Source organism: Bombina bombina, chromosome 4 (genome assembly GCF_027579735.1).
Source record: "Bombina bombina isolate aBomBom1 chromosome 4, aBomBom1.pri, whole genome shotgun sequence".
Taxonomy (NCBI): Eukaryota; Metazoa; Chordata; class Amphibia; order Anura; family Bombinatoridae; genus Bombina; species Bombina bombina.
This window is the reverse complement of record NC_069502.1, coordinates 876,894,443-876,921,080: the sequence shown is the minus strand read 5'-3', so window position 1 is coordinate 876,921,080 and position 26,638 is coordinate 876,894,443. Positions and strand designations below refer to the sequence as shown.

General features: G+C 41.7%; 1 protein-coding gene across 1 annotated transcript in view; it reads right to left on the bottom strand.

Annotated features, from left to right (window-relative positions):
* Positions 1-26,638, bottom strand: part of LOC128657400 (gastrula zinc finger protein XlCGF7.1) — a 281,497-nt gene that overhangs the window by 221,033 nt on the left and 33,826 nt on the right. The window contains exon 2 of the mRNA XM_053711736.1: positions 5,995-6,146. Within this exon, the coding sequence (XP_053567711.1) occupies positions 5,995-6,040 (46 nt within the window). The 5' untranslated portion in view covers positions 6,041-6,146. The remainder of the gene's footprint in view (positions 1-5,994; positions 6,147-26,638) is intronic.

Sequence of the window (26,638 nt, the reverse complement as noted above, 5' to 3'; positions counted from 1 at the left end):
GCCACCTGTGACGTCACCTCCCTATATACCTGCATACCACACAAAGGAGGTCGAGAAGCTGTAGAGTACTTTCTCAAGAAGGACCACACAGTGCCGGCACTACAGAAGACATTCATTCTGGAAGGGATTAACTATATTCTAACGCACAACTATTTCCACCACGATGGGAAATTTTATAGACAGCTGTGCGGCACCGCCATGGGGACTAGGTTCGCGCCGAGCTATGCGAACCTTTACATGGGCAAATGGGAACACATATTTTGGGAGTCGTGCCCAGCCGGCGCGGACCTAGTCTCCTACTACAGGTACATAGATGACATCCTCCTGATATGGAAAGGCTCCAAAGAAGATTTAGAACACACTATAAGGGTTATGAATAACAACACCAACAACCTGAAATTTACCTACGAGATCAGTGACAAGGAAATCACATTCCTCGATCTAAAAATTACCATCAAAAATGGGAAACTTCAGACTTCAACATTTTTTAAACCTGTGGATTGTAACAACTATGTCCACAGGGACAGCTGCCATCATTTCAAATGGAAGGAGAATATACCAAAGGGACAGTTACTAAGATTGAAAAAGAACTGTTCGGACCCCATTTTATGGGAAACCCAGGCGGAAGAACTGAAAAAACGCTTTCTTGAGAGAGGATATGAAGAGGAAAAACTCCACAAAGATATAGAAGAAGTCAGGCAAAAGGATCGCAAGGAACTTCTCAAGTATAAAGACAAGAGAATTAGGAGAGACATGAACACCGACTCCATAGAGGTTGCCTTTATCACGCAGTACAGCGAAAACAGGAGAACCATCGAGAAAATAATAGAAAAGCACTGGCATCTACTGAAGGATGACGACACAATTGGCGAAACACTCATCAACAGACCGAAATTTATCTATAGAAAATCAGATAACCTTAAGAACATTCTATCTCCTAGCATTCCACGCCCAACAACACCTCAGACGAGAGATATATCCGGGAAACCCATAAAAGGTTTTTTCCCATGCCCGAGCTGCAAGGCGTGTAAGAGAGGCTTGAAAATCAAAAACTTTTCACCGCACAACTCCAGTATCAAACATGAAATAAAGGATCTGATCAGATGCAGCAGCAAGGGGGTAATTTACATAATACAATGCAAATGTGGACTACAATACGTCGGACAAACCTCGAGATGCCTAAAAGACAGAATACGGGAACATGTGCTACAGATTGAACATGGCAGCACAGACACCGCACTGTATAGACACTTTTCTATTAAACACAAAGGAAACATCAAGGATCTAAACTTCTATGGTATCCAGATAGTAAAGCCTAATTGGAGGGGAGGCAACTATGAAAAGAAGCTCCTAATCGCGGAATCCAGATGGATATTTGAGCTGGATTGTCTCTACCCGAAGGGTCTGAACAACAAGGAAGACCTCTCACATCTTTTAAGCTTGAAACACACATAAATTTGACTTCTGAATATCTATTCGGAAAACACTGCTGCCCTCATACAGAAGGAAAACAATAAAGAAAACATAACGAGGTCAATATATGACACGACAAGAACAAAATATATCTAATGAAGATGTCCTGCATAGATCCACACAAAGATCTATATTAGGATCTCTAAAGCCAATCTAATCATCTTTATTTTTATTGCTCTACTCAAATAGCCATAAGATGAGTTCCAACAAACCTTATTACACATACAGAGAGACTATATAGATGCCAATAACATTAACAAGATATGATCCCCTAATATGTCAACAGCATATGAGATGCCAATAATATTAACAAGATATGATCCCATAATATGTCAACAGCATAAGAGACACTTGACTTAGCAACCTCTCCATCTGGGAAATATCTAACAGAATAAGTTAGAAAGTAACCGAAGCCTGACTCTTCATAAGAATATAAACACAATTTAAAATGTGTATAGAGGTAACATAATCCCAATACCAACAACATGATTACACCTCATAACAAATTTAAATTCACAATTCCCCAAAAGACAACTAATCTATTAGATCGATAAAAGTACCGATTGATCTCACAATCTACATAAATACATTCATATACTTGTATGAGACAAGTTTCCTTCATATCCACATCAGATTTCAAAAAACTCCTATCATAGTGCGCACATGGTTAACTAATTTTTATACCAGGCACATTTAGATAGAAAATAAGACTTCCAATACCCAATATTGCACATGACAAAAAGAGAATACAGGTTGATACAAATGTACTCCTTCTATAGATTTTCTAACCAATCATAGATGCATTGTAAAAAAGTTTTTCTTTATACTACATATCTTTTATATTTTTATCCTAAAAAGTTTTTTAGAAAGTTTCCAAAAGTTCCTTTAAGGTTTTTAGATCTCTATTTATTAGATTATGTATTTTTCGATATATATATATATATTTTCCAATATATATAAACTGTGTATTTTACAATATACACTCTCTGTACCGTGATCCCTACATTGATTTTGTTCACTAGACAAATACCAAGGTTAACACTTTTTGTCCCTTTGAATTTGAATAGGCTAGGATACACACCACTTCCGGTTTAACCATGACCGGTAAGGTGCAACATCCGGCTCAATCTTACCGGATGTTAAAGTATCTTACTTTTTCCGGCTACTTCCGGTTCAGAAACGTACCGGTATTTTGTCATATATTTCATGCCAAGTTGTAAAACTGGCTCTACATGTGGGATAACTGCTTTCTGCCCCTCCGGATCTGATTGGTACAGAGTAAATACCACTTCCGCCTCACCCATAACATCCGATATAGCTTAACCGGATGTTTACATCTCAGCGGCCATTTCCGGTTAAAAAAAAAAAAAAAAAAAAAAACACCGGCAAACCATAACATTTGACCCCACAGCTAACTACTAAGGCACATAACACGAATAAACACATTAGGAACAACATAGACAATATTTAATAAACATAGACATAGACAAACTCTAAATAAAAGCCTTATCTAAATGATACAGAGACAAATGTGAACTTTTTTTTATTTTATTTTTATTTATTTATTTTTTATTTTTTTTTTATTTTTTTTTTATACAGATGAGCACTTCCGGCTCAACACTTCCGGTACCACATTTTTGGCGCGAAATTTTGGCGCGAAATTTTGGCGCAAAAATTTGGCGCAATTTCAATGCAATTTGATTGGTTAGAGAAAGGTATAAAGTCCTCAGCTCACCCACACCACACTATAGTCTTGATAAAGGCCTCTCTTGAGGGCCGAAACGCGTTGACAGAGCTATGGTGAGCTATTTATTCCTTGATTGTTGAATTATAATACAGTATTACACTATTGTTATTATCTTTTATTTTCAGGGTTTGAAGATTCCCTAGGATTATTTTTATTTATATTTTTGTATTTTTGCTTATTTTTATTTTTTATTTTTATACAGCAAATAATTTTTCTACATGGAAACATAACCCCTCCACATAAGCCCCCTTTTTGGGATCACTCTCACTAGTTTGTGCACATACTAATCATTTATTTTTGTTTTTTATCTTTTGGATATTTTACATCTTTTTTGGACTTATTTTTATCACTATTTTGGATTGACTTCACGGATTATTCTTTGTCACCATATTTTGATAGACCTTTTTTTCTACCTTCATTTTGATGTTTTTTAAATGTCTCTTTGAAATGTTTTTTGCAAAGCTTTTTTAATAGAACTTTTGAATCTGCTGGATTTGCACTATTCATTTATACCACGTTTTTGGACAACACTTAAATTTGGACAGTTTATTTTTTGGATACACATGTGAAAATCTATTTATATCTCTTAACTTTGAGAAGGGATTTTTGGACACTACTTAACCTTTTTTTATATATCTCTTAACTTTGAGAAGGGATTATTGGACATTATTTACTTTTCATTGTTTTTTATTATTTTTTATTGTTTATTATTTTCAGATTTATGCCAACACAACTATATATGAGACGAATTTTATGAGACATTATACATACAGCTAAAAAGCAAAACACGCGTGTTTTTATAGATATTTATGTGTTTATGTGTTTTTACACATTATTTCTTGCCGTTCTGTTAAAATATATTTTAAACGACACCCTTGTTTTATATGTTTAATATGTATTAAATGCTTTTATGTATCAACTGTGCCACTCTTAGATCTTATATCTAGATATCAAAACCTACACATCTATACAGCACAACTACCATAATTGTAGCTGAGCTATAGCGCTATACAATTTCTCAGACAGAATACCATATTTTCACACCTATACCGCACCAGACCTCGCCAAGATTTGGCGCTCCTTTCTAAACCACGTTTTAACTCCTACACCAATCCAGACAACCCGGAACTTTAGTGACATCATCTGTCACAGGACTGCTTAAAGAAATCAGTGCAAAGAGGACACCTCTGCATCAACAAAGAGAGACGCGCCACGATTGTGGCTTGGTATACAGCTTACCAGCGGGCTAACGGTAAGGTGTGTTTTCTCCTCTAACGGATTAGCGGGACCAATAGTAAAAAGACTTTCAGCTCTTCTTTGGTCTTTTGCTAGAAATCTGAACCTTTGACTTTCAGCATTTGTGTTGCCACTCGATACTTTACCTACAATTGAGATTGTCCAATCCAGAGTTTGCATTAACCCAAACAAGGACTTAATTCCTAAATCGACCTACTACCATAGGTTCACTGATATAGCCGTCGCATCCACAGCTAGCACACGGGTTACCTTTAGAGGCCCCTATGTGCTTAATGATTCCTTGATTGATTTTACATTGTATTTTAATAATGACTGTATTTTAATAATTTCTTATGTATGTGTATACCTCTGCAGCTTCTGACTTACTCCATTAACATTCCATTATATTAACTGTGCCCGTAGTATTTATAGGAGCTTTATATCCAGCCCATTTGTAAAGTAACCAAACGGATGATTGTACAGGTTCTAAGGGAGACATCCCGCTATTTGTCCACATTTATTTTAATGTTTTATTGCTAATTAACAATTATTTTGGAATATTATTTTGGAATTTTAGTAAGTTTTATATTAAACCTCAATAAATTTATATTTTATTTAGTTCTCCAGTACTCTTTGGCTTCTTTTAGCGCTCCTTATTCAATTTTTTTCTGGCAATTGCTTTTAAATTACAATATGTTAAAATGGGTTGAACTTACAGGTAATATCAGATATCATTATGTTATCACTTTGTGTACACACACTTGCTTCCTTATCTTATATTTAAAGTTCAATACTTAGAGAGAACACTGAAAATTTATATATTATTACATATCTCTGCAACACCCCACTGGGAGTGCAAATTCTTCTGCTGGCTGTGTTTACATAGTTTGTCAATAGCCTGGACTTAAGTACAGTATAGAGACTTTTGGTATGGGTGGGGATATCACAGGCTAAATCAGCTATTTTAAATTCTAAAATAAAGGTAAAGGAGCTACTGGTAAACAATTTAATACACCCCAGCAGGTAAAATGGATTATTGGGAACAAGTTAAAGGGGAGAAATATTTGGATAAACTGTCCCTTTAAATGCTCAGTTTAAAAAAAAAAAAAAAGTTTCCCTGATGACAGCTACATTTTAATGGTTTCCTAGGCCCCTGTGTATTATAAAAATAAAGAAGTGAAATTTCACATGGACTACTTTATGTTTTTTTGTTTCGTTTTATTTTAAAAAAGTCTGGTGTGTTAAAATCCTGTTTGCATTATATACTAGGTATCATGTGACTGCAAAACCAATCATGATCCTGGGACCAAAGCGGTAAAAATCATTGTTGTGTTTACTGGCAGCTCATTTATCAAAAATATACTGTATATGGTGGCTTAAGGTATATTCTGATGTTAGTGTGACCCCCAACTACTAAATGTGCCAAGTTACTTCCAGGTTATCAAGTATGTTCTGAGGGACAGTTGGCAGCGCTAACTGTAAATATTATCCCATTCTGATGACAAAACCATGTGACATGCATGTGACGTCCTGCTTACCTCTGTGTGCATCAGGAAGGTTTGAGGTTTGGTTCTTGTCAGACATTGTCTTGTTCAGCGCAACTGAATCCGTCAGATATTCTTATAATGTTTCTCCTTTACTGGCAAACGCAGTGACGTGTATTGTACGTGATCTTCACAGTAACAGGAGCCTACACAGAGAGAGAGAGATAGAGAGAGTCTCATGTAAAGTTAATTGTCATAGGGGAAATACTGTAAATTATGGATGCTCAGCAATTGTATTTGAGCATCATAAACAGACCATGAATCACTATATTGTTAGTTTCCGTATGTGTAGAACCAATGGCCGTGGCAGCAAGAGGTTCTCCAGATATTTCAGGAATTAAAGTAGGTGAAGAAGATAATAAGATTGCTCTTTTTGCAGATTACATTATTCTGGCATTAACAAAACCATTGATATCCCTACCCATCTTAAAAAATGGGGGGTTATTTTGGGGTATACAATAAACAGCAGTAAATGTGAAGCACTGGTGGTCAACTTACCTAATCATACTTCTAGAGATCTATTCTGGATTTACTTGGGTTAAAAAAGCTCTTTGCTACTTAGGCATAAACATTTCTCAGAATCTAGCTTACCTTTTTAAACTGAACTATATCCTGTTGATGTCACAGTTGTGAAAAGATTGGTATAGGTGGGGAAAATTATATATTTCCTTTCTGGGTAGGGGTGTGGTTTCAAAAATGTCTATTCCTAAATTACTTTATATTTTTTGAGCACTGGAGGAACTTTGCAAACTACAGTGAGTTATACAATCTTTTATTTGGAATAATAAAAAACCTAGAGTTAATAGGATGACAATGTTAAGACATAGAAGTAATGGGGACATTTTCAAATTCAAATCACCCAATGGGAATATAAGGAGACCTCTATATAAAGGGGTTACCTTGTACTTAAAATTCAGTGTGCGGCGCATGAAGAGGACGTTGACGACTGAAGATAAGAAGATGGATGAAGATAGAAGACTGCCGCCGGGATGAAGATGGACCACGACCAGGATGAAGATGAAGCACTGCCACCCGGGTTCAACTTTGGTGGGTACAATCTTTAGGATTTAGTGATTTTTGGGGATTTTTTTTATTTTGGCAGTTTAGGAGTTAATAGTGTAGTGGGGTAGTGGTTTAGGGGTTAATAGCGTAGTTTAGTAGTTTGATCATTAAATGTGATTGCGTTTGATCGATCGCATTTACTTTCAACTTGTAATACAAGGATTCATTGCCACCGTATGCCACTCAAAGAAAATATGGATATTGTAAATTACCGCGAGTTTGTGCAAATGAATTTGTGGTAATTTAAAGGGACATGTCATTTTAAACAACTTTCCATTTTACTTTTATTGCCAATTTTTCTTTGTTGAAAGCTAAACTTAGGAGGTTCATATGCAAATTTCTTAGACCTTGAAGGCCGCCTCTTATATGAATGCATTTTGACAGTTTTTCAACACTAGAGGGTGTTAGTTCATGTGAGTCATATAGAGAACACTGCTCACGCACGTGGAGTTACCTAGGACTTAGCACTGATTGGCTAAAGTACAAGTCTGGCAAAAGAACTGAAATAAGGGGGCAGTTTGCAGAGGCTTAGATACAAGGTAATAACAGAGGTAAAAAGTATATTAATATAACTGTGTTGCTTACATTATGTTTACATGATAATTTTCTTTTCTTCTGATGGGAAGAGACCACAGCTGCAATCATTACTTTTGGGAAATACAGAACCTGGCCACCAGGAGGAGGCAAAGACACCCCAGCCAAAAGGCTTAAATAACTCCCCCACTTCCCTCATCCCCCACTCATTCTGCCAAGGGAACAAGGAACAGTAGGATACATATCAGGTTAGAAAAAAGGTGCCAGAAGAACCAAAAACTACTTCTGCCACATAGACAAAACGCGGGCGGGAGCTGTGGACTCTTCCCGTCAGAAGAAAAGAAAATTCAGGTAAGCATAATTTTCTTCTTAAACGGGAAGAGTCCACCGCTGCATTCATTACTTTTGGGAAAATAATACCCAAGCTAGAGGACACTGAATGCAAATAAAAAGTGGGAACAAAAAAGGCGGCCCCTTCGAAAGGCACCCCATCCTGAAATTACCCGACACCCTATAAATATATTAAACAACACAGGTAAAAACCCGAGCCCAGGTAACTGCATATCAGTTACACAACCAGCAGGCCGAGCTAGAGACCACTCAACTCCAGAGTCTATCGAGCACAAACAGCCCCCAAGGAGTCAGCCCTGCGGCTCTCTACTTCCATGAAGAGTACCCGGCCAAAAAACAAGGACCTCTACCTGCCCCCGAGAGGGAGAATAGATTCCCAGAAGAATCCAAAAGGATCATTCCACACGGCCTTTGATTAGGAGCACACCATCTAAAGTCCGTAGACTTGGCGACCTACCAATAGTCTCAACCCCAGAGTCTGAAAGAGCTCCTGACCAGTTTAGGATGCAGCACCCAGACAAGCTTAACCATGTGATACACACCGGCAAGAAAACAGCCAGCATCCAAAGATGGATGAGAATCCTGGGCCTTCTGCTTGCCATCCCTTCTGTTTGTAACCAACCTCAGCCTTTCCTTGATAAGCCCCAAGGCTAGAATTGCAACGAGGTTGCAGATAACACCCGAGCGTCGAAGACCATGGTCAGACCACGGGTAGATCCCATATGAGAGAGAGGGTTGATCTTCCAAAGAACAACCCCATTAACAGGGTAGAGCTGAAATCCTCACAACTCTCCACAGAAGGAAGGAAAATCCTGGAACTTCATCTCCTAAAGTAACGCAACTCTGAGCAAAGGAAGAAAGACATGCCCGCACTTCCAGACCAGATACCCCCCAAGGCGGGAAGGAATAAGACTCAGTCACCACAAGCATGTTATCAGGTTAAAGAGTCAGCATCCGGAAGAACCTCAAGTGAAGACGCAAATCATTCACCACTCGGAACACTAGACCACAGAGGTCAAACGCATCTCCCAACTCCAAGGAATGGAAACTACGGTTTTGAGTCCCCAGGGACATGTAAGAACCAAGATGACGTCTGCAAACAGACCTGTATCCAGGCAAATAGCCAGAAAATTTCAACCAACCCTAGATCGGCACTCACAACCCTCCATTCGCAGCATTGTATCCACACACTAGGCCTCATACTTCAAATTAGGATCCGAGCACGGAGTCCATATCAATAGGCCAAGTGACATTCAGAATACAACAGGATTAAATCAGCACCACAAGGGTGACATGAACCCAAGAACAGCAGAAAAGTGTCCGACCAGTACCTGCCTGGTATAAAGACACTCCAGAACTGTCCAGGGTCCAAGAAAATTTGACCCGAAGGTTCGATAAATTAACTAGAAAACATAATTCTGTTATTCAAAAGTGTGCAACTTCCGTGGAAGTGCCCAAGCGACCACAAAATCGCAAGTTTCTGTTCCAGAGAAGAACATTCTCGAGAAACGGAAATCTAACAGACATGAGCTTTAAGAAAAACAAATTAACACATCCATCTGGATCAAAAAAAAAAGAAAGGCAGCAACCATCGGCTGAACACCCAAGGTCAATGAGAACGCCCACGGGACCAGCCAATTAAAGGCCCCATTCGCCCAAGCTCAGAACTGGAACCAAAACATAAAGAAAACATAAAACTGAGACGTTAAGGAGAGATTGGCTTCATCTCCAAACGTTGCCATCCAGTATCTAAGGCCTCGAATCCCTTGGCCCACTAGGACTGGGATCCTCTAACATCGGCAAAACGTTCCTTAAAAGAACACGAAGACGTGCCAGCCCTTAACGGAAGGAAAAATCATCCCTCGTCGGATCAACAAAAGACCCTGACCCTGAGGTTGGGGCCCCTGAAGCCTCAGAGGCCAACACTTCATCAGGAGGCCAAACTGAATCAGGCGATCCTACGCCCGACGGGCTCTGGTTAACAGAACACGGACAGAATTTTAGAAATATTTCACTTGGGAAATATAAATGAGTCAGCGCCATAGAAATGGCCATGCAGAACCATGATGTAACCTCTGGAGGAAACAAGCCCCCCTTCAAAGAAGGAGTAAAGGCCATAGGGACACCTGTTTGCGTTGCCGAGAAAGTGTCTGGGGCACACGCCTCAAGGGACATGGCAACCTTGGAGGCGGATAGCTCAACGCACTCTAAGCTCCCTGAGTTGGGAGAGGAGAGTACTGTAGAATGGAAATCAGAACATAACTGATGGGCATTGATTACCCGGGCCAATTTATATTCATCACAAGACGCATTCTCAATATCGGAGACATCCATGTCTAAGATATCAGAATCCTCCATAATCTTGGGATTACAAAAATGACAAAAACTAACTGGCACCCTTTTTACACCCCCAATGGCTGGGGCACTCAGCACCTCCTTTGAACCAGACAATCCACAAGCTAGACTCTCTCTGTCGCACACAGTCAGCATACGGAAGTGAGAAACAATGAAACCGCACACGTCACAAGGTGCACCATGCCAGTCACTAAAAGGGCACGCAATCTCGAGAGATTGCGTCATTAAGATAAGGTTGTTATATCCTGCAAAATCAAGGAGCCTAGGTATCGCTACACATTAGCAGATAGAACCATATAACAAACATGATTAAAGTCCCCCCCTGTTCAATAACCCAAGATAACTTATTAAGATCAAAGGAGTCCCACTGGGACCCTCCCTTGTTTCGTTAACATTACATTCACATATCAAAATAAAATGAAACGATCTTACCGGAATCTATGCCGTGGAAAAGGAACACGGCCTTTCAAGTGTGACAGATAGTAGCCTCACTTCTGACATAGACTTAAGAGAATGAAGGTAGGCAGTGAAACTCGTCAACGCTGATTACCAAGGAGCTGTTAATATGAGTCGGGATGGTTTCACAGGAAAACACTCCCTGCATCCCCGGACTCTAACTTTCATCCATGCTCTCACTGAGAGGCTAACAGGATTACTTAAAACTCCAGTCCCATTGCGAAGAGTACTACCCTCCATAAGAGACTCTCTCAAACTTCTGACACTTCTCTGCCAACCTCCTGTGACAAAAGGCAAAGAATGACTGGGGGATGAGGGAAATGGGGGAGGCATTTAAGCCTTTTGGCTGGGGTGTCTTTGCCTCCTCCTGGTAATGAATGCAGCTGTGGACTCTTCCCGTTTAAGAAAAACGGGATTATCTATGTTTTAAAACAATAATAATTCTGGTGTAGACTGTCCCTTTAAACAGCACGCCACTTGTAATATGGATTAAAACGTAACGAACACTGCAACCGCATTTACGCTCCACTCACTAACGATAGTGCTCCACTCGCAATCTGGCCCTTAGTGTCAGTTCACCTTTCAAAAAAAAAAAAAAAAAGAATTTAATAAAAATTCAATTTTAATTTTAAACTAATAAAAATTCTGGTTTCACAGAGGGCTGAGTCGCTTAATTTTGAGAATCTATGTACTTACAAATGAGTATATGGCAGAAGCTGAGCACAGCCAAATGGTCACCCAACTACACTGTGTGTATTACTGGTATACAGTGGGTTATCTCAGATACCTGTGTAATAAAAAATTTAAGTGGTATATAAGTTACTGGTACTGTAAGACAACACATTAAATGTGTGCTGTTTTTATATACAGTACAAAAATCTTAGGCCACCATTAGATGTTGTTTTAGCAATGGTATAATGAGATAACCATATATAATTATTTCTCAGTCTCTTTATTAGAATACAACCAGAAAATAGAGGATATTTGTATGCAGTATTAAAAAACAGATACAAATCAGAAAAACATAATTTATGCTTACCTGATAAATTTATTTCTCTTGTAGTGTATCCAGTCCACGGATCATCCATTACTTGTGGGATATTCTCCTTCCCAACAGGAAGTTGCAAGAGGATCACCCACAGCAGAGCTGCTACATAGCTCCTCCCCTCACTGCCATATCCAGTCATTCGACCGAAACAAGACGAGAAAGGAGAAACCATAGGGTGCAGTGGTGACTGTAGTTTAATAAAAATTTAGACCTGCCTTAAAAGGACAGGGCGGGCCGTGGACTGGATACACTACAAGAGAAATAAATTTATCAGGTAAGCATAAATTATGTTTTCTCTTGTTAAGTGTATCCAGTCCACGGATCATCCATTACTTGTGGGATACCAATACCAAAGCTAAAGTACACGGATGATGGGAGGGACAAGGCAGGAACTTAAACGGAAGGAACCACTGCCTGTAGAACCTTTCTCCCAAAAACAGTCTCATAGGCTAAGCGTATTATGCTCCGAAGCCAAAAGGAGAGAGAGGTTGCCGAAGCTTTTTGACCTCTCCTCTGTCCAGAGTAAACGACAAACAGGGCAGATGATTGACGAAAATCTTTAGTAGCCTGTAAGTAAAACTTCAAGGCACGGACTACGTCCAGATTATGCAAAAGACGTTCCTTCTTTGAAGAAGGATTAGGACACAATGATGGAACAACAATCTCTTGATTGATATTCCTGTTAGAAACCACCTTAGGTAAAAACCCAGGTTTGGTACGCAGAACTACCTTGTCTGAATGAAAAATCAAATAAGGAGAATCACAATGTAAGGCAGATAACTCAGAGACTCTTCGAGCCGAGGAAATAGCCATCAAAAACAGAACTTTCCAAGATAAAAGTTTAATATCAATGGAATGAAGGGGTTCAAAAAGAACTCCCTGAAGAACTTTAAGAACCAAGTTTAAGCTCCAAGGGGGAGCAACAGTTTTAAACACAGGCTTAATCCTAACCAAAGCCTGACAAAATGCCTGGACGTCTGGAACTTCTGCCAGACGCTTGTGCAAAAGAATAGACAGAGCAGAGATCTGTCCTTTTAAAGAACTAGCTGATACGCCTTTGTCCAAACCCTCTTGGAGAAAGGACAATATCCTAGGAATCCTAACCTTACTCCATGAGTAACGCTTGGATTCACACCAATAAAGATATTTACGCCATATCTTATGGTAGATTTTCCTGGTGACAGGCTTCCGAGCCTGTATTAAGGTATCAATGACTGACTTGGAGAAGCCACGCCTTGATAGAATCAAGCATTCAATCTCCATGCAGTCAGTCTCAGAGAAAGTAGATTTGGATGATTGAAAGGACCTTGTATTAGAAGTTCCTGCCTCAGAGGCAGAGTCCATGGTGGAAGAGATGACATGTCCACTAGGTCTGCATACCAGGTCCTGCGTGGCCACGCAGGCGCTATCAGAATCACTGATGCTCTCTCCTGTTTGATTTTGGCAATCAGTCGAGGGAGCAGAGGAAACGGTGGAAACACATAGGCCAGGTTGAAGAACCAAGGAGCTGCTAGAGCATCTATCAGCGTTGCTCCCGGGTCCCTGGACCTGGATCCGTAACAAGGAAGCTTGGCGTTCTGGCGAGACGCCATGAGATCCAGTTCTGGTTTGCCCCAACGATGGACCAGTTGAGCAAACACCTCCGGATGGAGTTCCCACTCCCCCGGATGAAAAGTCTGACGACTTAGAAAATCCGTCTCCCAGTTCTCTACGCCTGGGATGTGGATCGCTGACAGGTAGCAAGAGTGAGACTCTGCTCAGCGAATTATCTTTGAGACTTCTAACATCGCTAGGGAACTCCTGGTTCCCCCTTGATGGTTGATGTAAGCCACAGTCGTGATGTTGTCCGACTGAAATCTGATGAACCTCAGTGTTGCTAACTGAGGCCAAGCTAGAAGAGCATTGAATATTGCTCTTAATATTTATTGGGAGGAGTTTCTCCTCCTGAGTCCACGATCCCTGAGCCTTCAGGGAGTTCCAGACTGCGCCCCAACCTAGAAGGCTGGCATCTGTTGTTACAATCGTCCAATCTGGCCTGTGAAAGGTCATACCCTTGGACAGATGGACCTGAGAAAGCCACCAGAGAAGAGAATCTCTGGTCTCTTGATCCAGATTTAGTAGAGGGGACAAATCTGAGTAATCCCCATTCCACTGACTTAGCATGCATAATTGCAGCGGTCTGAGATGCAGGCGCGCAAATGGCACTATGTCCATTGCCGCTACCATTAAGCCGATTACTTCCATGCACTGAGCCACTGACGGGCGTGGAATGGAATGAAGGACACGGCAAGCATTTATAAGTTTTGATAACCTGGACTCCGTCAGGTAAATTTTCATCTCTACAGAATCTATAAGAGTCCCTAGGAAGGAGACTCTTGTGAGTGGTGATAGAGAACTCTTTTCCACGTTCACTTTCCACCCATGCGACCTCACAAATGCCAGAACTATCTCTGTATGAGACTTGGCAATTTGAAAGCTTGGCGCCTGTATCAGGATGTCATCTAGATACGGAGCCACCGCTATGCCTCGTGGTCTTAGAACCGCCAGAAGTGAGCCCAGAACCTTTGTAAAAATTCTCGGGGCAGTGGCCAACCCGAAGGGAAGAGCTACAAATTGGTAATGCCTGTCTAGAAAGGCAAACCTTAGGAACTGATGATGATCTTTGTGAATCGGTATGTGAAGGTAGGCATCCTTTAAGTCCACTGTGGTCATGTACTGACCCTCTTATATCATGGGTAGGATGGTCCGAATAGTTTCCATTTTGAATGATGGAACTCTGAGGAATTTGTTTAAGATCTTTAGATCCAAGATTGGTCTGAAGGTTCCCTCTTTCTTGGGAACCACAAACAGATTTGAATAAAATCCCTGTCCTTGTTCCGTCCGCGGAACTGGATGGATCACTCCCATTACTAGGAGGTCTTGCACACAGCTTAGGAATGCCTCTTTCTTTATCTGGTTTGATGATAACCTTGAAAGATGAAATCTCCCTTGTGGAGGAGAAGCTTTGAAGTCCAGAAGATATCCCTGAGATATGATCTCCAACGCCCAGGGATCCTGAACATCTCTTGCCCACGCCTGAGCGAAGAGAGAAAGTCTGCCCCCCACTAGATCCGTTTCCGGATAGGGGGCCGTTCCTTCATGCTGTCTTGGGGGCAGCAGCAGGCTTCCTGGCCTGCTTGCCCTTGTTCCAGGACTGGTTAGGTTTCCAGGCCTGTCTGGAATGAGCAACAGTTCCCTCTTGTTTTGAAGCGGAGGAAGTTGATGCTGCTCCTGCCTTGAAATTTCGAAAGGGACGAAAATTAGACTGTTTGGCCTTTGATGTGGCCCTGTCCTGGGGAAGGGTATGACCCTTGCCTCCAGTAATTTCCTTCAAGCCAGGCCCGAATAAGGTCTGCCCCTTGAAAGGAATGTTGAGTAATTTAGACTTTGAAGTCACGTCAGCTGACCAGGATTTAAGCCATAGCGCCCTACGCGCCTGGATGGCGAATCCGGAATTCTTAGTCGTTAGTTTAGTCAAATGAACAATGGCATCAGAAACAAATGAGTTAGCTAGCTTAAGTTTTCTAAGCTTGTCAATAATTTCATTCAATGGAGCTGTCTGGATGGCCTCTTCCAGGGCCTCAAACCAGAATGCCGCCGCAGCAGTGACAGGCGCAATGCATGCAAGGGGCTGTAAAATAAAACTGTGACGCAGTATCAGACATGGCTCTAACAGCATTTGCGCGCTCTGTATCTCTCCTAAGCCCAGAGCTATCGCGCTTGCCTCTTAATTCAGGCAATCTAGATAATACCTCTGACAGGGTATTATTCATGATTGCAGCCATGTCCTGCAAGGTAATCGCTATGGGCGTCCCTGATGTAATTGGCGCCATATTAGCATGCGTCCCCTGAGCGGGAGGCGAAGGGTCTGACACGTGGGGAGAGTTAGTCGGCATAACTTCCCCCTCGACAGAACCCTCTGGTGATAATTCTTTTATAGATAAAGACTGATCTTTACTGTTTAAGGTGAAATCAATACATTTAGTACACATTCTCCTATGGGGCTCCACCATGGCTTTCAAACATAATGAATAAGTAGGTTCCTCTGTGTCAGACATGTTTAAACAGACTAGCAATGAGACTAGCAAGCTTGCAAAACATTTTAAAACAAGTTTACAAGCAATATAAAAAACGTTACTGCGCCTTTAAGAAACACAAAATTTCCCAAATTTTGAAATAACAGTGAAAAAATGCAGTTACACTAACGAAATTTTTACAGTGTATGTAATAAGTTAGCAGAGCATTGCACCCACTTGCAAATGGATGATTAACCCCTTAATACCAAAAACGGAATAACAAATGACAAAAACGTTTTTTAAACAGTCACAACAACTGCCACAGCTCTACTGTGGCTTTTTACCTTCCTCAACACAACTTTTGAAGCCTTTTGAGCCGTCCAGAGAAGTCCTAGATCATGCAGGAAGAAGCTGGATGTCTGTGTCTGTAATTTTTGCTGTGCAAAAAAACCCGCCAAAATAGGCCCCTCCCACTCATATTACAACAGTGGGAAGCCTCAGGGAACTGTTTCTAGGCAAAATTCAAGCCAGCCATGTGGAAAAAACTAGGCCCCAATAAGTTTTATCACCAAACATATGTAAAAAACGATTAAACATGCCAGCAAACGTTTTAAAATACACTTTTATAAGAGTATGTATCTCTATTAATAAGCCTGATACCAGTCGCTATCACTGCATTTAAGGCTTTACTTACATTACTTCGGTATCAGCAGCATTTTCTAGCAAATTCCATCCCTAGAAAAATATTTTAACTGCACATACCTTATTGCAGGAAAACCTGCACGCTATTCCCCCTCTGAAGTTACCTCACTCCTCAGAATATGTGAGAACAGCAAAGGATCTTAGTTACTTCTGCTAAGATCATAGAAAACGCAGGCAGATTCTTCTTCTAAATACTGCCTGAGATAAACAGTACACTCCGGTACCATTTAAAAATAACAAACTTTTGATTGAAGAAATAAACTAAGTATAAAACACCACAGTCCTCTTACGACCTCCATCTTAGTTGAGAGTTGCAAGAGAATGACTAAATATGGCAGTGAGGGGAGGAGCTATGTAGCAGCTCTGCTGTGGGTGATCCTCTTGCAACTTCCTGTTGGGAAGGAGAATATCCCACAAGTAATGGATGATCCGTGGACTGGATAAACTTAACAAGAGAAAACACTGCTTCTATAGGCTAAAGTGGCAAGTATTTAGTTTGACCTCCCCTTACACTTGAGCAATAGCAGGAACCTGGTTCTCATAAACCTAAATGTAAGGGAACCCTTATTAATATCATTGCTAACACCTGTATATGTCCTAATATTTCATGTCAAAATGACTGTGAAAAAGGTCTATTACACCAAGTTTGTGCAAGACATGCTTGAGAATTACATACACATGTGGTGGTGTAATTTTCATAACCCGCCGGTTATAAGATAATTTGTACACCATCTCCGCCTATAATTATTATCCTCATCGCAGTCCTGCTTAGTGGGACACTGAAACAGTAATATTTGATTTTTTTATTATTCACAAGCTCAGGGTTGGACAAACTGGGCCTAAAGCGGCAACTTTACAGAGGGTCGTAACTCCCCCACTCACCCCTGTAATACAGGGCACCTCACGACCACAAGGGAACATTACTGATTAATATTTGCTTTAAACTTGCACTCTAAATCTTAATACACAGATGCACAGCAATTATTTCTCTGATAAAAATCATGCAGGACAAAACCTCATCTGACAAAATTGACATGCTCTTTGTACGAGTGAAAAACTTACTGCTTTCAACATTGGAGAGATCACAATCTGAGGAAGACTTACTTCAATGGGTTCAGCCAAACACGGACCTGCACAACTGTGCAGAGCTAATGCTTCCATATGGAGATAGCGGCCCTACAATAGCAACATCGTAAACACTGAATTGTAGTTTTTGTGACGATTCACTGTTTACATAAGTCTGAGTAAAATATTGAGCATGCACATATTACAGAGAAAAGGGAGCTCCTTGGCAGTCTTCAATACAAGGAGGAGTTCTATTTGTGTTTATATTGATATTTATATGTACACCTCTTATCCTATAATATAAAAGGCCAAGGGTGTTTGTCCGAAGACGTCATGCACAGTAGAGACTGCGCGAGGACAAACACACCTGGCCTTCTACAGACTGGCCTCCTGGCATCTGGACCAGGTGTGAGAGGGGGGCGTGACGTGGAAGGGGCCGGTCGTGGGCGGGGCCATGAGAGAGAGAGAGAGAGAGAGAGAGAGAAAGAAAAAGAGTGAGAGAAAGAGCAAAAGAGAGGGAGAGAAAGCGCAAAAGAGAGGGAGAGACAGAAAAAGAGAGAGAAAGAGCGCAAAAGAGAGGGGAAGAGAAAGCGCAAAAGAGAGGGGGAAAAGAGAGAACAAAAGAGGGTAGAGAGAGAACAAAAGAGAGTGAGGAAAAGAGGGGGAGAGGGAGCAAAAGAGAGGGGAGAGAGACAGCAAAAGAGAGTCGGGAGAGCGCAAGAGGGGAGAGAGAGAGCGTGCAAAAGAGAGGGGGGAAGAGAGGAGGGAGAGAGAGCAAAAGAGAGGGAAAAGAGAGCAAAGGAGAGGGCAGATAGAGCAAAAGAGAGGGGGGAGAGAGCAAAAGAGAGAGGAGAGAAAGAGCAAAAGAGAGAGGAGAGAAAGAGCAAAAGAGAGGGAGAGAGAGAGAGCAAAAGAGGAGGGATAGAGAGAGAAAAAGAGGGGGATAGAGAGAGCAAAAGAGGGGGAGACAGCAAAAAAGAGGGGGGAGAGAGAGAGCAAAAGAGAGGGTAGAGAGAGAGCAAAAGAGAGGGTAGAGAGAGAGCAAAAGAGAGGGTAGAGAGAGCAAAAGAGAGGGTAGAGAGAGAGCAAAAGAGAGGGTAGAGAGAGTAAAATAGGGGAAAGAGCAAAAGAGAGGGGAGAGCAAAAGAGAGGGGAGATAGAGAGAGCAAAAGAGATGGAGAAACAGCAAAAGAGAGGGGAGAGCAAAAGAGGGGAGAGAAAAAGAGAGGGGAGATAGAGAGAGCAAAAGAGATGGAGAAACAGCAAACGAGAGGGGAGAAAGGGGAGAGAGAGAGCAAAAGAGAGGGGGAGAGCCCAAAAGAGTGGAGAGAGAGAGCGTGCAAAAGAGAGAGGGGGAAAAGAGGGGGAGAGAGAGCAAAACAAGGGGAGAGAGAGCAAAAGAGGGGAGAGAGCAAAAGAGAGAGGGGGAGAGAGAGCAAAAGAAAGAGGGGAGAGAGAGCAAAAGAAAGAGGGGAGAGAGAGCAAAAGAAAGAGGGGAGAGAGAGCAAAAGAAAGAGGGGAGAGAGAGCAAAATAGAGAGAGGGGGGAGAAAGAGCAAAAAGAGAGGGGGAGAGAGCAAAATAGAGAGAGGGGGGAAAGAGCAAAAGAGAGGGGGATAGAGAGAGAGCAAGGGGTGGAACCGCTGTACTGTAAAAAATGGCCCGTGTACACGGGCTTTAGGACTAGTTATGTTATATTTGATTGTATAGGAAGTATCCCTATAGATCTAACTTACAGAATCATAACCTCTATAGCATATCATCATGCCAGTCCTTGACTAGGTATTACTATGGCAATTCAAACATTCCAACTCAATCCTATATGATGTCTTTATATTTCTGTGTCATTTTGGATCAAATCGTGCCTAGCAGCCAGTGGCCGAGGTTGCGAATCATATCTGTTCTGAAGGCATTAGGAAGGAGGAGAAGGAAATGAAAACGGGAAGAAAACAGAAATGAAAATCATTTGAAAGACCATTATATACTAAAACTTCCTATTCTCTGTTAAATCATATTATCATACCCCAGTACAACATAGATATACAAATCCCCTTAGGGGGTGAAATGTATCATGTAACCAATGTCAACTTTACAATGGTATAATTTTATCACTTAGCTTTAAAAGTCCCCTTCAAGCCATCCGTTTGAGACAATTACAGTTGTTTGCCCTACTCCTAAAGAGAGTTTGTTTAGAATACTTTTTCACTATAGTTTAGGTAATTTCTTTATACAGTTTTTGGAATGTATTAATAGTAAGTTCAGGTGTGGCCTTCAATTTTGTTTTTCTTTTTATGTTATACTTCATATATTACCTTATTGATATAAATATTAAAAAGGTCCAAGAGAGGCCTTTACTCTAATAAAACAAAATTTATGCTTACCTGATAAATTTCTTTCTCTTGTGGTGTATCCAGTCAACGGGTTCATCCATTACTTGTGGGATATTCTCCTTCCCAACAGGAAGTTGCAAGAGGACACCCACAGCAGAGCTGTCTATATAGCTCCTCCCCTAACCCCCACCTCCAGTCATTCGACCTTAGACAAATAAGAAAAAGGAGAAACTATAGGGTGCAGTGGTGACTGTAGTTTAAAAAATAAAAACACCTGCCTTAAAGTGACAGGGCGGGCCGTGGACTGGATACACCACAAGAGAAAGAAATTTATCAGGTAAGCATAAATTTTGTTTTCTCTTGTAAGGTGTATCCAGTCCACGGGTTCATCCATTACTTGTGGGATACCAATACCAAAGCTTTAGGACACGGATGAAGGGAGGGACAAGGCAGGAACTTAAACGGAAGGCACCACTGCCTGTAAGACCTTTCTCCCAAAAATAGCCTCTGAGGAAGAAAAAGTATCAAATTTGTAGAATTTAGAAAAAGTATGAAGCGAAGACCAAGTCGCCGCCTTACAAATCTGTTCAACAGAGGCCTCATGTTTAAAAGCCCATGTGGAAGCTACCGCTCTAGTAGAATGAGCTGTAATTCTTTCAGGAGGCTGCTGGCCAGCAGTCTCGTAAGCTAAACGGATTATGCTTCTCAGCCAAAAAGAAAGAGAAGTTGCCGAAGCCCTTTGGCCTCTCCTCTTTCCAGAGTAGACAACAAACAATGCAGATGTTTGACGAAAATCCTTAGTAGCTTGCAAATAAAACTTTAAAGCACGAACCACGTCAAGATTGTGTAACAGACGTTCCTTCTTTGAAGAAGGATTAGGACACAGTGACGGAACAACAATTTCCTGATTGATATTCCTATTAGATACTACCTTAGGAAGAAACCCAGGTTTGGTACGCAAAACTACCTTATCTGCATGGAAGATCAGATAAGAAGAATCACACTGCAAGGCAGAGAACTCTGAAACTCTTCGAGCCGAAGAGATAGCTACTAAAAACAGAACTTTCCAAGATAAAAGCTTGATATCTATGGAATGCAAGGGTTCAAACAGAACCCCTTGAAGAACTTTAAGAACTAAATTTAAACTCCATGGCGGAGCAACAGGTTTAAACACCGGCCTGATTCTAACCAAAGCCTGACAAAAAGCCTGAACGTCTGGAACATCAGCCAGACGCTTGTGCAAAAGAATAGACAGAGCAGAAATCTGTCCCTTTAAGGAACTAGCCGATAATCCCTTTTCCAATCATTCTTGGAGAAAGGATAGAATCCTAGGAATCCTGACCTTACTCCACGAGTAACCCTTGGATTCACACCAATGAAGATATTTACACCATATCTTATGATAGATTTTCCTGGTGACAGGCTTTCGAGCCTGAATCAAGGTATCAATGAGCGACTCAGGTATCAAGCAGTCAGACGCAGAGAAATTAGATTTGGATGTTTGAATGGACCTTGGAGTAGAAGGTCCTGCCTCAGCAGCAGAGTCCATGGTGGAGAGGATGACATGTCCACCAGATCCGCCTACCAAGTCCTGCGTGGCTACGCAGGCGCTATCAAAATCACAGAAGCTCTCTCCTGCTTGATCTTGGCAATCAGACGAGGGAGGAGAGGAAACGGTGGAAACACATAAGCCAGGCTGAAGGACCAAGGCACTGCTAGAGCATCTATCAGCGCTGCCTGGGGATCCCTTGACCTGGACCCGTAACAAGGAAGCTTGGCGTTCTGACGAGACGCCATCAGATCCAGTTCTGGTTTGCCCCATAGTTGAATCAGCTTGGCAAATACCTCCGGATGGAGCTCCCACTCCCCCGGATGAAAAGTCTGCCGATTTAGAAAATCCGCCTCCCAGTTCTCTACTCCTGGGATATGGATAGCTGAGAGATGACAAGAGTGAACCTCTGCCCATAGCATTATCTTGGAAACCTCCATCATTGCCAGGGGACTCCTTGTTCCCCCCTGATGGTTGATATAGGCTACAGACGTGATATTGTCTGACTGAAATCTGATGAACTTGGCCGCAGCTAGTTGAGGCCAAGCCTGAAGAGCATTGAATATCGCTCTTAGTTCCAGAATGTTTATCGGAAGGAGGGCTTCCTCCTGAGTCCACGAACCCTGAGCCTTCAGGGAGTTCCAGACTGCGCCCCAGCCCAGAAGGCTGGCATCTGTCGTCACTATAGTCCACTCTGGCCTGCGGAAACTCATTCCCCTGGACAGATGGACCCGAGATAACCACCAGAGAAGAGAATCCCTGGTCTCTTGATCCAGATTTAACAGAGGAGACAAATCTGTGTAGTCCCTATTCCACTGGTTGAGCATGCAAAGTTGCAGTGGTCTGAGATGTAGGCGGGCAAACGGAACTATGTTCATTGCTGCTACCATTAGGCCGATCATTTCCATACACTGAGCCACTGACAGCCGAGAAGTGGAATGAAGAGCACTGCAGGAAGTTAGAAGCTTTGATATCCTGACTTCTGTCAGAAAAATTTTCATTTCTACTGAATCTATCAGAGTTCCTAGGAAGGAAACTCTTGTGAGAGGAGAGAGAGAACTCTTTTCTATGTTCACTTTCCACCCGTGAGACCTCAGAAAGGCCAGAACAATTTGAAAAGTCGACACCTGAATCAGAATGTCGTCTAGGTAAGGGGCTACCGCTATGCCCCGCGGCCTTAGAACCACCAGAAGGGACCCTAGAACCTTCGTAAAGATTCTTGGTGCCGTGGCTAACCCGAAGGGAAGAGCCACAAACTGGTAATGCCTGTCTAGGAAGGCGAACCTGAGGAACTGATGATGATCTCTGTGAATCGGAATGTGGAGATAAGCATCCTTTAAGTCCACGGTAGTCATATATTGACCCTCCTGGATCATAGGTAGGATGGTTCGGATTGTCTCCATCTTGAACGATGGGACCCTGAGAAATTTTTTTAGGATCTTGAGATCCAAGATAGGTCTGAAAGTTCCCTCTTTTTTGGGAACTATAAACAGGTTTGAGTAGAAACCCAGCCCCTGTTCCTCTCTTGGAACTGGGTGCATCACTCCCATAACCAGTAGGTCTTGAACACAACGTAAGAATGCCTCTCTCTTTATCTGGTTTACAGATAGTTGTGAGAGATGAACCTTTGAATTCCAGAAGATATCCCTGGGAAACAATCTCTAGTGCCCAGGGATCCTGGACGTCTCTTGCCCAAGCCTGGGCGAAGAGAGAAAGTCTGCCCCCCACTAGATCCGGTCCCGGATCGGGGGCTACTCCTTCATGCTGTCTTAGAGGCAGCCGCAGGTTTCTTGGCCTGCTTCCCCTTGTTCCAAGCCTGGTTAGGTCTCCAGACTGGTTTGGACTGGGCAAAATTTCCCTCTTGTTTTGCATTAGAGGAAACTGAAGCTGCGCCACTCTTGAAGTTTCGAAAAGGAACGAAAATTATTCCGTTTGGTCCTTAACTTATTCGAACCTATCCTGAGGAGGGGCGTGACCTTTTCCTCCAGTAATATCAGAAATGATCTCCTTCAGACCAGGCCCGAATAGGGTCTGTCCCTTGAAGGGGATGTTAAGAAGCTTAGACTTTGAAGTAACGTCTGCTGACCAGGACTTAAGCCATAGCGCCCTACGCGACAAAATGGCAAAACCTGAATTCTTAGCCGTTAGCTTGGTTAAATGAAAAACGGCGTCAAAAATAAAGGAATTAGCTAACTTAAGAGCTTTAATCCTGTCTAGAATATCGTCTAACGGGGTCTCCACCTGTAGAGCCTCCTCAAGAGACTCGAACTAAAAAGCCGCTGCAGCAGTAACTGGGGCAATGCATGCAAGAGGCTGGGGAATAAAACCTTGAGGTATAAAATTTTTCTTAAGGAGACCCTCCAATTTTTTATCCATAGGATCTAGGAAAGCACAACTGTCCTCGACGGGGATAGTTGTACGCTTAGCTAGGGTAGAGACTGCTCCCTCCACCTTAGGGACCGTCTGCCACGAGTCCTGTATGGCGGCATCTATGGGAAACATCTTTTTGAAAGCAGGAGGGGGAGAGAACGGCACACCTGGTCTATCCCATTCCTTAGTAATAATTTCCGAAAACCTCTTAGGGACTGGAAAAACATCGATGTAAACAGGCACTGCAAAGTATTTGTCCATTTTACACAATTTTTCTGGAACCACAATGGGGTCACAGTCATCCAGAGTCGCTAAAACCTCCCTAAGCAATAAGAGGAGGTGTTCAAGCTTAAATTTAAACGCTGTCATTTCAGAATCAGACTGAAGCAACGCCTTCCCTGAGTCTGAAATGTCACCCACAGATAGAAGCTCACCTGCCTCTGCTTCTGAGTATTGTGAGGGTATATCGGACACAGGCATTAAAGCGTCAGAAAACTCTGTATTAGTTCTAGCCCCAGAGCTGTCTCGCTTTCCTTGTAACCCTGGCAGTTTGGACAATACCTCTGAGAGGGTAGCATTCATAACTGCCGTCATGTCCTGTAAGGTAAAAGAATTAGACGCGCTAGATGTACTTGGCGTCACTTGAGCGGGAGTTATAGGTTCTGACACATGGGGAGAGCTAGATGGCATAATCTCCCTTTTTTCAGTCAGAGAATCCCCTGGAGATAAATCTTTAAGCGCCATAATATGGTCTTTATAGTTTATAGAAATTTCAGTACATTTGGTACACATTCTAAGAGGGGGTTCCACAATGGCTTCCAAACATATTGAACAAGGAGTTTCCTCTATGTCAGACATGCTTAACAGACTAGTAATGAGACAAGCAAGCTTGGAAAACACTTTAATAAAGGTGAAACAGCAATTAAACAAAAACGTTACTGTGTCTTTAAGAGAAAAAAACTAGCACTTAAACTGCAAAACAGTGAAAAAATATAGTAAAGTCTTTGAAATTTTTACAGTGTGTGTAAGGGACTAAAGCAGCATTGCACCCACTTGCAAATGGATGATTAACCCCTTAGGCCCCAAACCGAATTTAAAAACGTTAAAAGACAGTTGAGCACCTTGCCACAGCTTTGCTGAGGCTCCTACCTGCCCTCAAATACGCTTTTGTGCAGAAATAAACCCTTTATAATGGTCCTCAGATGCCAGAGGACTGCTCTAGGGAAGCTGGATGTCTCAGTCTGAATTAAAACTGTGCATCTAGAGCGCTAAAATAGGCCCCTCCCACCATGTACTGGATGTCAGAGGGGCCTTAAGAAAATACTCCTAGGAGTATCTGACTAGCCATGTGTAAACTAGGCCCCAAATAAAGACTTATCTCTCTCAGAGAAAAAAATGTCCTATTTATGAAATCATGTAAACGTTTTGTCACTAAGTAATATGAGTATTACCCTGTTTTGTAAGCATGATCCCAGTCGCTGTTAAATCACTGCATCAGGCTTACCTCAAATACACAAGGCTCTGTCAGCATTTTCTAGAACTTATTCATCTCTCTAGAAATAAAAATACTGAACATACCTCAAAGCAGGTAATCTGCAGACCGTTCCCCCAACTGAAGTTTTCCCATACTCTTCAGTTATGTGTGAGAACAGCAATGGACCTTAGTTACAAACCGCTAAGATCATCAAACCTCCAGGCAGAATTATTCTTCTAATTTCTGCCTGAGAGTAAAACAGTACAACACCGGTACCGTTTAAAAATAACAAACTCTTGATTGAAGGTAAAACTACACTAAGTCACCACATATCTCTTGATACTTCCTATCTTGTCGAGAGTTGCAAGAGAATGACTGGGGGTGGGGGTTAGGGGAGGAGCTTTATAGACCGCTCTGCTGTGGGTGTCCTCTTGCAACTTCCTGTTGGGAAGGAGAATATCCCACAAGTAATGGATGAACCAGTGGACTGGATACACCTTACAAGAGAAATCCCTACATCTTTACTACTATTTCACACAGAGGACCAAGCGAGCCTCGCATACTACAAAGAATGGGAAAATAAATGGGGATTATTATTTTTTCTTAATTAGCAAATAGTATGCATGACCAAGTGTTGCAGACATGGTTCAGGCTAATTATTGTTCTTTATTCTATGTTTATATTTTGTCTGTATTTTCCCTTACATGCCGGACAGAAGCCGGACAGATAGGTCAGCATGCTAAGGCACTGTGGCTGAGCTCTGTAGCAACCCAAGGGTTGCAGGTTCGATCCCCGGCGAGGTCCATTCAGCCTTTCATCCTTCCGAGGTCGATAAAATGAGCAGCGCCTTGAGACCTATATATATATATATATTATATATATATATATATATATATATATATATATATATATATATATATATATACACACATACATACATACATACACACACATACATATATACACAATAGAAAAGAAGCGGTCCCAATATCCAAATATGTATAAAAACAGCCATTTATTTCTCCAAATTAAAAGTTAGCATGGTTCAAACAGTAAAATATCGGGTTTTACGCGTTTCGGCTGGTGCCATACTCATAAACCTGATTAGACACAGGTAAGTGCCTGCTTAAAAAGGTTACAGACTTAATGGCTATTGGTTGGTGTGAAACACACCCCTGTTAACCATTTAAATACAGAATGTACATAAGCAATTATTCATTCACTTATATAAAGTATTGGTATAATCAAATGGGTTAAAAAAAACAGGATTACAATTATGTTAGCAGTA